The sequence below is a fragment of the Acinonyx jubatus genome, chromosome D1 (assembly GCF_027475565.1).
Source record: "Acinonyx jubatus isolate Ajub_Pintada_27869175 chromosome D1, VMU_Ajub_asm_v1.0, whole genome shotgun sequence".
NCBI classification, from domain to species: domain Eukaryota; kingdom Metazoa; phylum Chordata; class Mammalia; order Carnivora; family Felidae; genus Acinonyx; species Acinonyx jubatus.
Genome location: NC_069390.1, coordinates 102,024,355 through 102,039,378, shown reverse-complemented (window position 1 = coordinate 102,039,378; position 15,024 = coordinate 102,024,355). Strand labels below are relative to the sequence as shown.

At 46.7% G+C, this 15,024-nt stretch overlaps 1 protein-coding gene across 8 annotated transcripts in view; it reads left to right on the top strand.

Moving 5' to 3' along the window:
* The first annotated feature begins 2,721 nt into the window (after positions 1-2,721).
* Positions 2,722-15,024, top strand: part of TTC12 (tetratricopeptide repeat domain 12) — a 53,655-nt gene continuing 41,352 nt past the window's right edge. For 5 of the 8 annotated variants that reach the window (XM_053204098.1, XM_015084553.3, XM_053204097.1 and 2 more), the window contains exons 1-5: positions 2,722-2,806; positions 4,993-5,065; positions 13,181-13,344; positions 13,885-13,906; positions 14,553-14,630. In XM_053204098.1, coding sequence (XP_053060073.1) covers positions 5,008-5,065; positions 13,181-13,344; positions 13,885-13,906; positions 14,553-14,630 — 322 coding nt within the window. In that variant the 5' untranslated portion in view covers positions 2,722-2,806; positions 4,993-5,007. The other 3 variants (XM_027036529.2, XM_027036530.2, XM_015084555.3) reach the window with 3 other exon arrangements.

Genomic DNA, 15,024 nt, shown 5'->3' with positions numbered 1-15,024 from the left:
TCTACCACACTGCCTGGTAACAATCTGTTTGTGTATCTATCTTCCTCACTGGACTGTGAATTCATTGAAGGCAGGGGCTGTGTCCCTGACTTACAGTATGGTGTCTGGTTAAAGCAAACATCCCAGCAATGTTTGTTGATATTTCTGTGGCAGAGAATTAGGATGGGATGATCAGTAAAAAACATTCAAGCATAAAAGTATCCTGCATTAACAATGGAATACTACTTGGCAATGAGAAAGAATGAAATCCTGCCATTTGCAACAACATGGATGGAACTGGAGGGTATTGTGCTAAGTGAAATAAGTCAGAGAAAGACAGACACCATATGTTTTCACTCATGTGGATCTTGAGAAACTTAACAGAAGACTGGGGGGGAAGGGAAGGGGAAAAACAGTTACAAACAGAGAGGGAGGGAGGCAAACCTTAAGAGACTCTTGAATGAAGAGAACAAACTGAGGGCTGATGGGGGGGGGGCAGGGGAGAGGGGAAAATGGGTGATGGGCATTGAAGAGGGCACTTGCTGGGACGAGCACTGGGTGTTGCATGTAAGCGGTGAATCACGGGAATCTAACCCTGAAGCCAAGAGCACACTGTATATGCTGTATTTTAGCTAACTTGACAATAAATTATATTTTTTAAAAACGTACGCTGTATTAGGATAGTATACTGAGTGAGTATGCGTGTGTGGAGGGGTGTAAAATGGAAATATGACTTCAAGGGGAAAAAAATAACTTGTAACTATAAAAACTATAAATAACTTCGAGCATAAAGAAAACATCATTCATGCACTACTCAGTGTGGCCTACACTTCACAAAGAGGCATCAGTGAAGAATCTCACACCCCAGTCCTGCTGAATCTGAATCTGCAACTTGGCAAAATCCCCAGGTAATTCTTAGGCATAGTCCAGGTTCTGAAGCACTGGTCTAATGCATACTAATCACAAGAGTAGTAATAAGAATTAATAACATTTACTGAGTCTTGATGATGCTCCATGTTTTGTCTAGACACTCTACCTGTATTAACTCATGTACCTCTCACAGCAATCCTGTAAGATCGATACTATTTAACATCCTCATTTTTACAGAGGAGGAAACTAAGAGATGAAGTAACTTGTCAAGGTCACACAACTAGTAACGGTAAGAAGAGAAAAAGATTTCCAGTACCTAGCTCACTAAAGGTGCACAGGAAGGGCTTAATATTTTAATAAATGCTGCAAAGTGGAGAGCTGAGATTTGGACCCGGGCTGATGGGTTCTAGAGCCCCTGAGCACTCAGCGCATGATAAATAGCTATGAAGTGTACCAGGGGGGCTCTCTCTCCCCAGCACCTGGCACACTGCAGAGCATCCACAATCGACACAGGAATGTGTGAACGAATGGTAGTGTGGTACACTGGGTTGTGGGAAGGCCCCTCTTGGAGTCTAGGACAGGAGTAGTAGAATGAGAAGTAAGCGATTTGGAGTTAAAACTGTCAGCCTCAAAGCAACAAGAAGGAGCCTGAGGTTGGAGACTATGCCTGTGTGTACTCAAGAACTCACAAGCCTGAGGAGAAAATGGGACAACGCTAACAGTGATGACCTGTCAAGGGTTCCTGTCTCCACAAATTCGCACACGCTCCAAGGTCACTGTAAAGTAACCCAGGTCTTTCTGAGAATGTCCAGGGTGTGGCCTCACAGCAGCCCCACTCTCCCAGACACCACTGCTGTGCTACCTCTCATGAGGCAGCTCAGTCCCTGGGGACAGCTGCTGTGACTATACTGCTGGGTCCCCCAGGTCCCACGGCCTCCTGCTACAGCTGATGTACTAAGGACTCTGCTAAAGTGGCCCCCAGGCTACAGCAAAGAGGTCAAAGCCCCAGCCCCTGTGTGCTCTACTCCATTACGGGGGTTCTCAAGCAGGACTGATGTGTGCCAACACCTTGTGGAGATTTCAGTCAAACAGCCCCATGGAGAACACAGGACTCAGCAGACTGTGCTCAGCCAATGTTGGATCTAACTGGCCATGCCTGGACCCCCTCCCCTTCTGGTAAATTCTATCCCCAGGGGCTCCTCAGCCAGCAAACAGGTTTCTGAAATGCACCCACAAATTTGCCAAGGCATCCCAAGGGTTTCTGAGCTTAAACTCAAGATGGAGCTTTCCCCAAAACTGGCTTTTCTCCCCTTGCCCCTTTAACCCAGCACCATAATACTGAAGTTTTGTTTCAAAAAACAGACTGGAATCTCTTTAAAACTGTGTGCATTTATTCAAAGTGTCAATGTGTCTCATTCAGCTCCAAATCGTAGGATTCCCTGGATAATAACTAACACGTATTCCTACTGACTAGATGCCTGGCACTTTAACCATAAACTTTGGGAGAACGTGCCATTCCTCCAGTTTATAGACGAGAAAAGATCAGAAGATTACAGAGCTCTCTGAAGGTCTCACATCTAGCAATAAGCCCAGATTTCACCCAAGTTTGCCTCTCCCAAGTACACTGGAGATTGTCCCCTTTTTGGGCCAGGGATAGTAAGATGATCAGACAGATGCCCCTTCCTTAGAAGAAAAAGGGACGAACACCTGGCCCTGATTCAGAGACCTGCTTCCAGCCCCTGACCGGGTACGCATCCTGGACCCAGGGCCCCCAGCCCGGCCACGAACTGGCAGCGCGCTGGCTCCAGAACCGGAGCGCTGAGGCCTCGCCCGCACCCAGACTCTAGGCTCGCCCCGGCCGCTGGGCACGCCCCCGACACTGGCCACGCCCCCCGTCCCTGGTCAGTCACCGCCCGCCAACAGCCGCCATTTCCTGTCCGGCCCCTGGGCGTGTCAGGTCAGTGTGGTGGGGTGTCTCGGGGTCTTTCTTGGGATGTGGTCCTGATCTGGCCATCAGCGCCGAGCAGAGGACACTGGTGTGGGCCTCAGCAGATGGGACGGTGACCCCCCCGCGGGCTGGGACTTCGGCTTTGGGAACTGGGGCCAGTGGACGCTGTGGAGCGGTTGCCGGGCAACGGTGCCGTCGGCCCCGCCCCTCCGGCCCCGCCCCGGCTCGTCGCTGGGGTCCCGCGTGCGTGCCCTCCCCCGGCCGCGGGCCCCCGAGAGAGTTCGTGTCCGACCCTGGTTGCGCCGGCCCGGAGAAGTGCTGAGCCTTCCTTCTAACCCGGCAACCTTGGGCAAGTTAACTCGCTTCACTAGGCCTCAGTTCTGGAAGGAACTGGAAGGAACCCTAGCGCTCGTCTAGTTAAGCCACATGTCCCACTTCCCCCGTTTTATAGATAAGGGTGCCTCGCATTTACCAGCATTTACCACTCATCGTGTGCCTGGCGCTTTCAGTGAGCCCCCAGGGTAGCCCCCTCGGTTCCTATTACGGTTTCCATAGAATGAGTTAGGCTCAGAAAGGTTGGTGAATTTAGCTGAGGTCACACAGCTTATAACCGGTGGGGTCTCAGGAGGTCAAATCACTCCCAGCTTGTTTGTGTGGCAGAGTTCAAATTTGCAGTAACTGGAACATTACAGGACTGCACTACTGCTAAACCTAATCGTAAGTCAGAATCGCTCGGCGAGTGTTTAAAAGTATCCATTCCCCGGCGCCCCGGCAAGGTTACTGACTCTGGCGCCAAGGCTGAGGACTGTGTATACTTAACACATTTTTTGGACGACTTTTATGGCCTTTGGGTGAGCTTTGGGAACCACTGGCTACACCGTGAGGCCTTTTTACTCACAAACGACTGAGAGAGAAGTAATAAGTCCAAAGTACCTGGACAGGAACAGAGATGCTGGTGCATGCACAGTGCCATCGAGTTCTCATCCCTTCAGCCAATTTTTAGCTTCTCTTCACACCTAGGAAACAAGACAGAGGCTTATATTTTATTGTTTTAGTTTATTTTTTTAAATTTTTTTTTTTACATTTATTCATTTTTGAGAGAGAAAGAGCACAAGTGGGGGAGGGGCAGAGAGAGAGGGAGGCGCAGAAACCGAGGCAGGCTCCAGACTCCCAGCTGTCAGCACAGAGCCCTATGCGGGGCTTGAACTCACAAACCATGAGATCATGACCTGAGCCGAAGTTGGAAGCTTAACCCACTGAGCCACCCAGGCACCCCTGTTTTAATTTCTTTTTAATGTTTATTTATTATTTTTTTTTTTTAGAGAGAGACAGAGTGTGAGTTGGGGAGGGGCAGAGAGACAGGGAGACACGGAATCCGAATCAGGCTCCAGGCTCTGAGCTGTCAGCACAGAGCCCCACACCAGGCTGGAGCTCAGGAACCCTGAGATCATGACCTGAGCCGAAGTTAGCCGCTTAACCGACAGAGCCACCCCAGCGCCCCTGTTTTAATTTCTTTTTAATGTTTTGTTTTGTTTTGTTTTTGAAGAGAGAGACAGAGTGTGAGTGGGGGAGGGGCAGAGAGAGAGGGAGACAAAGAATCCCAAGCAGGCTCCAGGCTCTGAACTATCAGCACAGAGTCCCATGCCAGGCTCGAACTGAGGAACCGTGAGTTGAGCTGAGCCGAAGCCAGCCGCTTAACCCACTGAGCCACCCAGGCTCCCCTAGAGGCTTATATTTTAAGCAAGTTTGGACATTTAAATGCACATTCTCCAGTTCCTGGTTACCAGTCACACAGCTAGGTCCAAGCTTCTGGCTGGGCGGGCCTGTCATGACCAAAGTCCAATGTTACTTTCCTCCATTCCTGGCAGCCCCTCCCCTCCTGGTCTCCTTTATACCCAGTCCCTGAATCACAGCAGTGGATGTCGGGCTTGGAGGAACATTTTGCAGAGCAGGTTTCCCAGAGGAGGGAGGGCTGACAGCTTTCCAGAAGCATCACCACAAGTAATGAGTATCCCTTCCTTGGCCTTCCCAGCAATCAGAGTGAACTAGATCACCTGCCGTTATTCGTGATTTTATTTATGAACACAAACCCATCTTAAAAATAACCACTTGGCTCTTAGTTTTAGAAGGCTGATAAGCCTGAAAAATCCTGTTTTATTACTATTAATTCTCGTCACTTCCACTGCCTCCCTCAGGGATTCTGGTTGACAATGGCGGACGATCACGAGAAAGACTTGCAGAAATTTCTTAAAAATGTGGATGAAATCAGTAAGTACCAGTAAATCATAAACAAATTAAATTCTGCGTTAGCAAGGTGGGGTGACTGAAGAGAAGTGATCACCCGAAGTTAGTTCCTGGGTTGCCTGATAGGTTTATGACTCTAAGAGAAAATATAATTGGAATTAAACAGAAAAGGTATTAAGAAGTGAGTAATATTAGAGCCTGGGGTAGTATTTTGAGGCTGTTCATTGGTATCAGAGAAGCCATTAACATTCTGATGGGAACTGAGGGGGACAAGTCTCCTCCATATTCTGTCCCCTTCCACATAGACTTCACGTCAAAGGAGCCCTAGCTGTTCCCTTCGAGATCGCTCAGGAACCTCAGTGATCAGTCTCCTCTTGCTTTAGGGCAGAGCCATTTCTGATTTTGAGCTGCAGAAGCAAAATCAAGTGGCTCTCCCCCTGGGTCCATCTGATTACATGAATGGCTTTTGGTTGTCCTATCCCCATCTCTCTGCCTCTAGGCAAGAAGACAGAAGACCCCTTCCCCAGCTCAGATAGGTGGGATCTCAAAGGACAGACTCTGATCCCACAAAGCACATTCACTAGATTCCAAAGTAGTTTGTTCCTATTCTTCAAGCTTCAGGGAGCTTGTTTGATGATGGAAACAAGCAAACCAACAACCCAACAAATCTTGCATATCAAATAGAAATAGGTTGAAATTGCTCCTTCTAGCAGCCTGTATGGGTCCAAAGCAGGCTCCTTCTAGCAGCCTGTACGGGTCCAAAACCGTTAAAACGGTTTTAAAAATAGTCTGGGTCACTGATAAAAGATAACATCCCTGGGCCTCTCCTCTGCCCATCCCTAAATGCTGTTCTGCTGAGTTCTGGCCTCGGCCCACTTGCTCACTTTGCTCTTCAGGGGGTCTGGTCCAAGCACAGGGTTTTCCCAGCAACCCGTTTACTCACGACCCCCACATCTCCATTGCCACCCGGCCTTCTTTGCCGAGGCTCGGGCTCTGTGCCACCCGTCACAGCCACAGTACCCCACGAACACGGCAGACTTCATGCATCCAAACTGCAGTTGCTTGTTGCCCTACCCTTCTATCCTCCCCCCAAATAATACCGCTTCTCCTCCCTTCCCCTTCATTCTAGTCTCCATTGGCACAACCATCCAGAAGTTTACCAGTCACATTGGACTCCTGCCATCTCACCCTCCATTCGATCAGCCATCAAGTTTAGCTTTCTTCTCCAACTCCTTCCTCCCCACCCCCTGCTTTGTCCTGGTTCTCTGACCCAGACTGTTTCAACAACCCCCTGATTGTTGTTCCTGCCCCAGGCTTACGCTCCCCACAGAGTAATGTATCTAAAAATGCAAATCTGACCCAGACACTTCTCTGCTTGGATTCTCTCCGCAGCCACAATAAACTTCAAGCTCTCATCGGGGACTTAAGCCCTCCCGTGACCTTGTCCTTACCGCTTGCCTCTCCTTACCTCACACTTCTAGTTCCTCCACACACACCCTGGTGGTTCATGCTCTGCATGTTGCCTTTGACATTCCCTCTGCCTCCCTCCCCATCTGTCTTTACCAGCTCGCTTTCATTCATGCTCAGAGTTCTTGCAGGTACCATTTATACCAGTACTAGCCGATGGAACTTTCGGTGGTAACGGAAATGTCCTCTAATCTGCACTGTCCACTACGGTAGCCAGTAACTGCATGCAGTTGTTGAGCATGTGAAATGTGGTTAGTGCTATCCAGTAACTGAATTTCCAGTTTTATTTCATTTGTAGTTACTTTACATTTGTAGAGCCTCCTGTGTAGATTCTATGCATTCATTTCCTGGGCTCTTGCTATGTACTGAGCTTTGCTAGGCACCAGAGAGACCGGTAATAATAAATAAGACTTCCCTTCCTTCGGGATATCTAGAGTCCTATGGGGAGAACAGATACTACACAAGCCATCTGGAATGCGATGTGTGATACAAAGTGAGATTTGAGATTTGCAAAGTACAAGAGACTGTAACTCAGTTTACAAATTGTATCAGTCTGGTTGGGCTGCTGTAACAAAACGGACTGAATGGCTTAAGCAGTAGAAATTTACTTCCCACAGTTCTGGAGGCTGGAAGTCCAAGACTAAGGTGTCATCAGTTTTCATTTTTCCTGAGGCCTCTCTCTCTGGCTTGGAGATGGCCTCCTTTTTGCCGCATCCTCACATGGTCATTTTTCTGTGTGTGTGTGCGCGTGCGTCCCTGACGTCTCTTCCTCTTCTTATGAGGGCGCCAGTCCTGTTGTTCAGTGCGCCATCCTCATGACCTCATTTAACCTTTTTTTAAAAGTTTATTTATTTATTTTGAGCAAGACAGAGACAGAGTGAGTGGGGAAGGGGCAGAGAGAGACAGAGAGAGAGGATCCCAAGCAGGTTCCACACTGCCAGCACAGAGCCCACCTGCTCGAACCCATGAAGCCACGAGATCATGACCTGAGCTGAAACCAAGAGTCGGATGTTTAACCGACTGAGCCACCCAAGCGCCCCCTCATTCAACCTTAATTCCACCTTTAAAGGCTCTCTGCCAGTACAGTCACATGGCTATGAGTCAGCATAGGAATGGGGTGGGGGCCACACTTGCATACAGGAGTTTTATAAGGCTTCCCTAAAGCATGGGATTTAAGCAGAAATCTGAAGTGTGAGTAGGACTCGGGCACTGGGGAGAAGGTGAGGGAATATTCTGAATGGAGAGAACATAAGTAGAAAAGCTAGGAGTTAAGAAAGAACAAGGTGCTTCTAAGAAACTAAAGGCATAAACAGCTGCATGTGGCTGGAGAGATCACAGAGACGAGGCTCCCATGTGAGTCAAGAAAGGCCGGATCAGGGAAGATCTTGGAAGCCACAATATGGAATTCGCGTTTACCCCGAGAGCAGTGGGAATCCTTTGGAGGGCTGACTCAGGAACGTGATCAGATTTGCACCGTAGAGAAGTTGCTCTGGCCACAGCATGGATGTAGACATGAGGACATGAGGGGACAGAAGAATGGATGCCGGGAGACCAATCAGGAGGGTGTCACAGCGCCAGGGAAGGGAGTCAGGTTGGGTGTAGAGCTGGAGCAGCAGGACTGGGCACAAGGAGATGGATTTGAGATATATTTAGGATTTAGGATTTACTCGATGACCTTTAGAGTTTGATGGCTGTGAGGCAGAGGGAGAATGAAGACTCAAGAGTGAGCCCTCAGTCAGTTGAGCATCCGACTCCTGATTTCTGCTCAGGCCATGATCTCACAATGCGTTGGATCAAGCCCTGCATCAGGCTGTGCGCTCCCATGGGATTCTCTGTCTCTCAGTCTCTCTGCCCCTCCCTCGTGCACTCACTGTCTGTCTGTCTGTCTGTCTCTCTCCTCTGTCAAAATACATTAAAAAAAAATGGGGCCCGAAAGTTTTGGGTTGAATGCCCAGTGGGTGGTTCAGCCATCTGCTAAGATAGAAGGCATTTGGAGGAAGAAGAGCCTCAGGGGAAGGAGGATGGGCAGCCCAAGATCGGTGAGTAAGACATGACAGCGAAGATGTTCAGAGGGCAGTTGGCTGTGCGAGTGTCAGCCTAGGAGAGAACAGAGCTGGGGACGTCAGTTTAGGGGGCACTTGGCATTAATGTTACTTATAACCATGGGAGAGAACAGGAATACCTAGGGACAGGCTAGAGAAAAAGAGAAGAAGGCTCAGGCGGAGACTTGAGGATGACCACAGTTTCGAAGGCAGGTAAGACAGGGAGAGCAGGAGCAAGCAAGGGAGACTGAACAGCGATGGCCAAACAGGTAGGAAGGCAACGACCATTCTGTTCTCTGTACTTGAGAGTCTGGTTTTTTGTCTCTGTTTTTTCTTTGTTTGTACATTCGTTTTGTTTCTTAAATTCCACGTGAGTGAAATCATGTGGTATTTGTCTGTCTCTTGACTGACTTATTTCATTTGGCATAACACTCTCCAGCTCCACCCGTGACACTGCAAACGGCAAGGTTTCGTTCTTTTTTATGGCTGTGATATTCCATACCTGGCTGTTGTAAATAATGCTGTAATAAACACAGGACTGCATATAGCTTTTCAAAGTAGTGTTTCTGTTTTCTTTAGGTAAGTAGCTAGTAGTGAAATTACTGGATCATGGCAATTATTGCTATTAATTTTTTTTAATGTTTATTTTCGAGAGAGAGAGAGAGAGAGAGAGAGAGTGCACACATGCGAGCAGGGGAGGGGCAGAGAGAGAGAGACACACACACAAAATCCCAAGCAGGCTCCTGTCAGCACAGAGCCTGATGCAGGGCTCGAACCCACAAACGGTGAAATCATGACTTGAGTCAAAGTCGGAGGCTTAACTGACTGAGCCACCCAAGTGTCCCACTGCTGTTAATTTTTTGAAGAACCTCCAAACTGTTTTCCACCATGGCTACACGAGTTTGCTTTCCCATCAACAATGCACAAGGGTTCCCTTGACGGGAGGCAGTTTTTTAAAGTCCGTGAGAGGAGGACAGGATGACTTGGCTGGATGTGATAGTGTGATTTATTTTTTATTTATTTTTTTAATGTTTATTCATTTTTTGAGAGAGAGAGAGAGAGACAGAGAGACAGAGCATTAGTTGGAGAGGGGCAGAGAGAGAGGGAGACACAGAATATGAAGCAGGCTCCAGGCTCTGAGTTGTCAGCACAGAGCCCAATGCAAGGCTCACACTCATGAACTGCGAGATCATATCCGGAGCCAAAGTTGGCCTCTAAACCAACTAAGCCACCCAGGCGCCCTGATACTGTGACTTATAATAAGAAATACATGTTTGTTCACTGTCCCTGTGCTGGGCACAGAACTCCTAAAACCCTTGGCACTCCTAAGTGATAAGACAGACAAAGACATCCTCATATGCATGACAAACCCTTTTCAGTCACACCTGAGTTTATGTTAATGAGTGACTTTTGGAACCTAAGGATGGCAGCTGGTTGCCAGGGGAACCAACCTGGTGCTAAAGTTTCAACCCTCTCAGAAGGGGAGAGGGGCTGGCGGTTGAACTGATTACCAGTGGCCAATGATTTTTAATCGATCAGGCCTACGTAATGATGCCTCCATAAAAACTCAGAAGGACCAGCATCAGGGAGCTTCCAGGTTGATGAACACATGGGCATGTTGGGAGAGGGGTGCGCTCAGAGAGCCTTCTACACTCCCTTCCCACACACCATGCCCTATGAATCCCTTCCGTCTGGCTCTTCTGAGTTACATCCTTTTATGGCACACTGGTAATCTAGTAAATAAAATGTTTCTCTAAGTTCTGTGAGCCACTCTAGCCAATTAATCAAACCAGAGGAAGAAGAGGTCGTGGGACCCTCTGATCTATAGATGTTCGGGCAGAAGCACAGGTGACCATCTGGGAGGTGGGGAGGGGGCAGTCTTATAGGACCAGACCCCTAAGCTGTGGGATCTGACACTATTCCAGGTAGGCAATGTTAGAAATAAGCTGAATTGTAGGGACACCCAGCTGGTGTCAGAATTGCGTGGTGGTGTGGGGAAAAGCACACGTTGGAATTGGGGTCAGAATCCTACCAGGCCAGCAGTAGGATCTCCAAGCATCGTTGACAGGGCAGTTGAGTTAGGACCAGTTCTCCCTGGTGTCCATTGCTTTCTCTGTCAATACTCTGCATCCGTAACAAAGGCCCAGAGAAGTGGGGCGTTGGATTTGGAGTTGGGAGTTTTGTCTGGCAGGTGTGGTGGAAGGGCAAGGGAGGTCAGCATGTGGGCAGGATGGTGGCCTAGTGATGGACCACGGGCTCTAAGCTGAGTGGGCGGTAAAGTGAAGACCAGGAAGGATGGCTTTAAGGGCTGTTTTGTGATCTCAGTGCTGCCTACATTTACCTGTTTGTCTCCCACACAAGATGGGAAACTCTTCAAAAGTTAACATCTTTTTTATTCATTGTTATCGAGGGCATTCTGCATACTATCTGACTCATAATAAGCTCTCCATAAATTGTCATTGAATTAAATAAGGAGCTTAAAACTGTAATTTGAAGGCCACGGTAAAATTCTCCTGCAGCTTCTTCCAGGCAAAACAAATCCTGATCTTAATTTTTTCTCAATGGTTCTAATGGCTCTGATTTTTGCTTTCCATTCAGAACCTTCTTTAAGAAATGGGAAGAGAGAGAGGCGCCTGGGTGTCTCAGGAGTTTAAGCATCTCACTTCGGCTCAGGTCATGATCTCGCAGCTTGTGAGTTCGAGCCCTGTGTTGGGCCCTGTGTTGGAGCTGACAGCTCCGAGCCTGGAGCCTGCTTCAGATTCTGTGTCTCCTTCTCTCTCTGCCCCTCCCCCTCTCATGCTCTGTCTCTCTCTCAAAAATAAATAAACATTAAAAAAAAATTTTTAAATGGGGTGCCTGGGTGGCTCATTCAGTTGGGAGTCTGACTTCAGCTCAGGTCATGATCTCACGGTCTCAGTTCAAGCCCCGCATCGGGCTTTGTGTTGACAGTTCAGAGCCTGGAGCCTGCTTCAGATTCTGTGTCCCCCTCTTTCTCTGCCCCTTCTCTCCTCATGCTCTGTCTCTCTCTGTCTCTGAAAAATAAATAAACCTTAAAATTAAAAAAAAAAATTTTAAAAGAAATGGGAAGAGATAATCTAAGGAATGGGAAAAGCTATTTGCAAACCATGTATTTGATAAGGGGTTGATATCCAAAATATATAAAGAACTCAAACAACTCAATAACAAAAACAAAACATACCAGCTTACCCAATTAAAAAATGGGCAAAGGACCCAAATAGACGTTTCTCCAAAGAAATATTTGAAAAGCCAACAGGCACATGAAAAGATGTTCAACATCACTAGTCACTAGGGACACGCAAATTAAAACCACACTGAGATACCACCACATGCCCTTCAGAGTCACCATTATCAAAAAGACAAGAGACAGTAGATGCTGGCAAGGTTGTGGAGAAAAGGGAGCCCTTGCAGAGTTGGTAGGAATGTCAACTGGCATAGCCACTGTGGAAAACAGTATGGAGGTTCCTCAAAAAATTAAAACCAGAAATACCATATAATCCAGTAACTCCACTTTGGGGAATATGTCTGAGGGAAATGAAAACACTAACTGGAAAAGGATTATCTGCACCCCCATGTTCAAAGCAGCATCACTTACATGGAAACAGCCTAAGTGTCCATCTGTGAATGAATGGATAATGAAGTTGTGCTATGTATAAACAAGGGAATGATATTCAGCCATAAAAAATGAGGAAATCCTACCATTCATGACAACATGGGTGGACCTTGAAAGCATGGTGCTAAGTGAAATAAGTCAGAGAAGACAAGTACTCTGTGATCTCACTTATATGTGGAATCTAAAAAAAGAACAAGAAAAAAAGAGAAGAAAAGAAAAAACTCATAGAGATCAGACTTGTGGCTAACCAGAGATCGAGGGTGGGGGAGGGGGAGTCGGAGGAAGGGGGCCAAAAGTACAAACGTCCAGATGTAAGATCGGTAAGTGCCAGGCGTGTGATGTACAACAAAATGACTATAGCTAACACCACTGTAGGATAGACGGGAAAGTTAGCAAGAGAGCAAATCCTAAGAGTTCTCATCACAAGGAGAGAATTTTTTCCTTTTTTTTTTTTATCCCATCTATAAGAAAAGATGGATATTAATGGAACCAATTCTAATCATTTAACAATATAATAAATCCAGCCATCATGCAATACGCCTAAAACTTATACAGTGATGTATGTCCGTTACTTCTCAATAAAACTGGAGGGAAAACAAAGAAATGGGGAGATGTTGGTCAAAGGGTACAAACTTCCAGTTATAAAATGAGTAAGTGCAGGGTTCTAACGTACAACATGGTAACTATAGTTAGTCACTGCATTTTATACTTGAGAGTCGCTAAGAGAGTTGATCTTAAATGTTCCCAGCGCATGTGAAAATTGTAATTGCATAAGGAGACGGCTGTGTTAACCTTATTGTGGGATCACTTCACAACGTGGATCAAATCATCACACTGTGAACCTTAAACTTACATGGTGTTGTACGTCAATAATATGCCAATAAAGCTGGAGAAACAAAAGTTCTTCCCCAGGACCGTGCTACCCCATCCTTCCTGGTGAATGGAGTCTTTTCTTTTGAAGACCTCATTTGAATGATTCACATCTGATTTCTCCTGCAGCCAGTTTAATTCAGGAGATGAATTCTGATGACCCGGTTGTACAACAGAGAGCTGTCCTAGAGACAGAAAAGAGACTGCTGTTTACAGAGGAAGTCCAAGAGGAGGATGGATGCCGGACCACGCTGAACAAGACCATGATCAGTCCTCCACAAGCTTCTCCTGAGGTTTCTTTTTCTATTTTGGAGTTAGATAAGCAGATACAAAGAAGAGGTCTGCACTGAAGCAGAAAAGTGGTAGTTTAATCTCAAACTGCCTAGTGAGGCTAAAGTGGTCTTTTGCTTTTTAGATTCACTAGATTTATTTGCCACAAGGAAATACAAACTCTGATTTTTTTTTTCTTTGTCGTTCTGAGTTATCTTTAAAATAATGGGTTTATTTTAATGAAAATTTGGTCTCTCTACCTCCTGAGCTTGCGACCATATCTAAGCTGTACTGTTAAGGTAATATATCCTGTCTCATATTTCCAACTCACACAGCCACAGCCGGGGTCCCTTGACCTGCTCACCCTGTAACAACCGTATGCATAATCAGAACTGATTTAAAGCAAGCCTTCAGAATTCGGGGCCCTTCAGTATTGATGGTTAAAGGGAATAACCCTACCACCCCACTTGTGATGGATCTGCATTCTTGGTGTATATTCACATAAATCAGAGAGTAGTTTTTGAAATTTGTTTCTTTGTTTTTATGATAACCTGTGCCTGCAGAATACAGATGAAATAAACTCAGGTAAGGACAGCATCTCTCTTCCTATTTGTTTAGGATCAGTGTTTATCAACTGTAGCTTCCAGACCCTTAAATTATAGCCTCTGAGCTTACAAACAACCCGTGAACAAAAACCTACTGATCAGCCACTTCTCTTACTAGTGGTCAGAGGAAACAGTGCTCACAGGTTTTTCTGTAATTTCTCCTGGACAGTCTTTTATAAACTGAATTCAGTTATTCTGTATCAGCCAATTTTTTGTTAGCTGCTGAAGGGATCCAGGTAGCTTCTCTGTTGCTCAGCTCAGAAACTCATTATGCTAAATGGAACGAAAAAGTCTACCTTTAAAGAAAAACTCTTTTAAAAGGCATAATTCAAATTTGAAGCACAGACATAGCCATCATGTATAATAATATACCACACAGATTACCATTTAATGTCCAATTAAGAAAATGTCATTTTAGTTGCCTCAGAATCTGTGTGTGTGTGTGTGTGTGTGTGTGTGTGCGTGCGCTTGTGTGCGTGTGTGCACAGGAGTGTGTGCCTACATATATATGCATGAGGTGTGTGTCTCTAAAGCTTTTAAAGAAGCTTTCTTCTGAATGTGAGCTAAAGAACTGATTATGATATCTGGATTTTTCTCTCTAATATTTGAAATTACTCTGCTGTCAGAAGCCTTCTTGGCATCCGTGGAGTTGGATGCAAAGGGACGTGCCAGAAGAAGAAGGGAGAACAAAGTCTTAGCAGATGGTAACTGTCTATCTTCACTTCCCAAGAGCTGGGATGATTTGTGCCCGAAAGATCATGAGTCTGTCTGCTGGTACTTGAGGACAGTGAGATTCCCGGCTGGGGGTTCATAATGGTCTCGAGGCAGCGGAGCCTGGCCAGGCAGAAGCCAGCGCTGTCTGCTCCCTGTCCCTGCTGCAGCAGACAGGGAAGAGGGCAGAGCCCTCCATCAGGCTCCACAGCCAGACCTCTTTCTAAAGCACAGGGACGGACCTGGCAGACCAGCGCTCAGCAGTCAGTAGGGAGGGTGGAAGTGAGGTGCGCAGGCTGGCCTGAGGCACAGAAGGGAGGGTGGAAAAGAAAAATCAGGCAGTAAAATGTAGATGTGAGAAGGGAGAGGAGAAATGGAGAGAGAGAC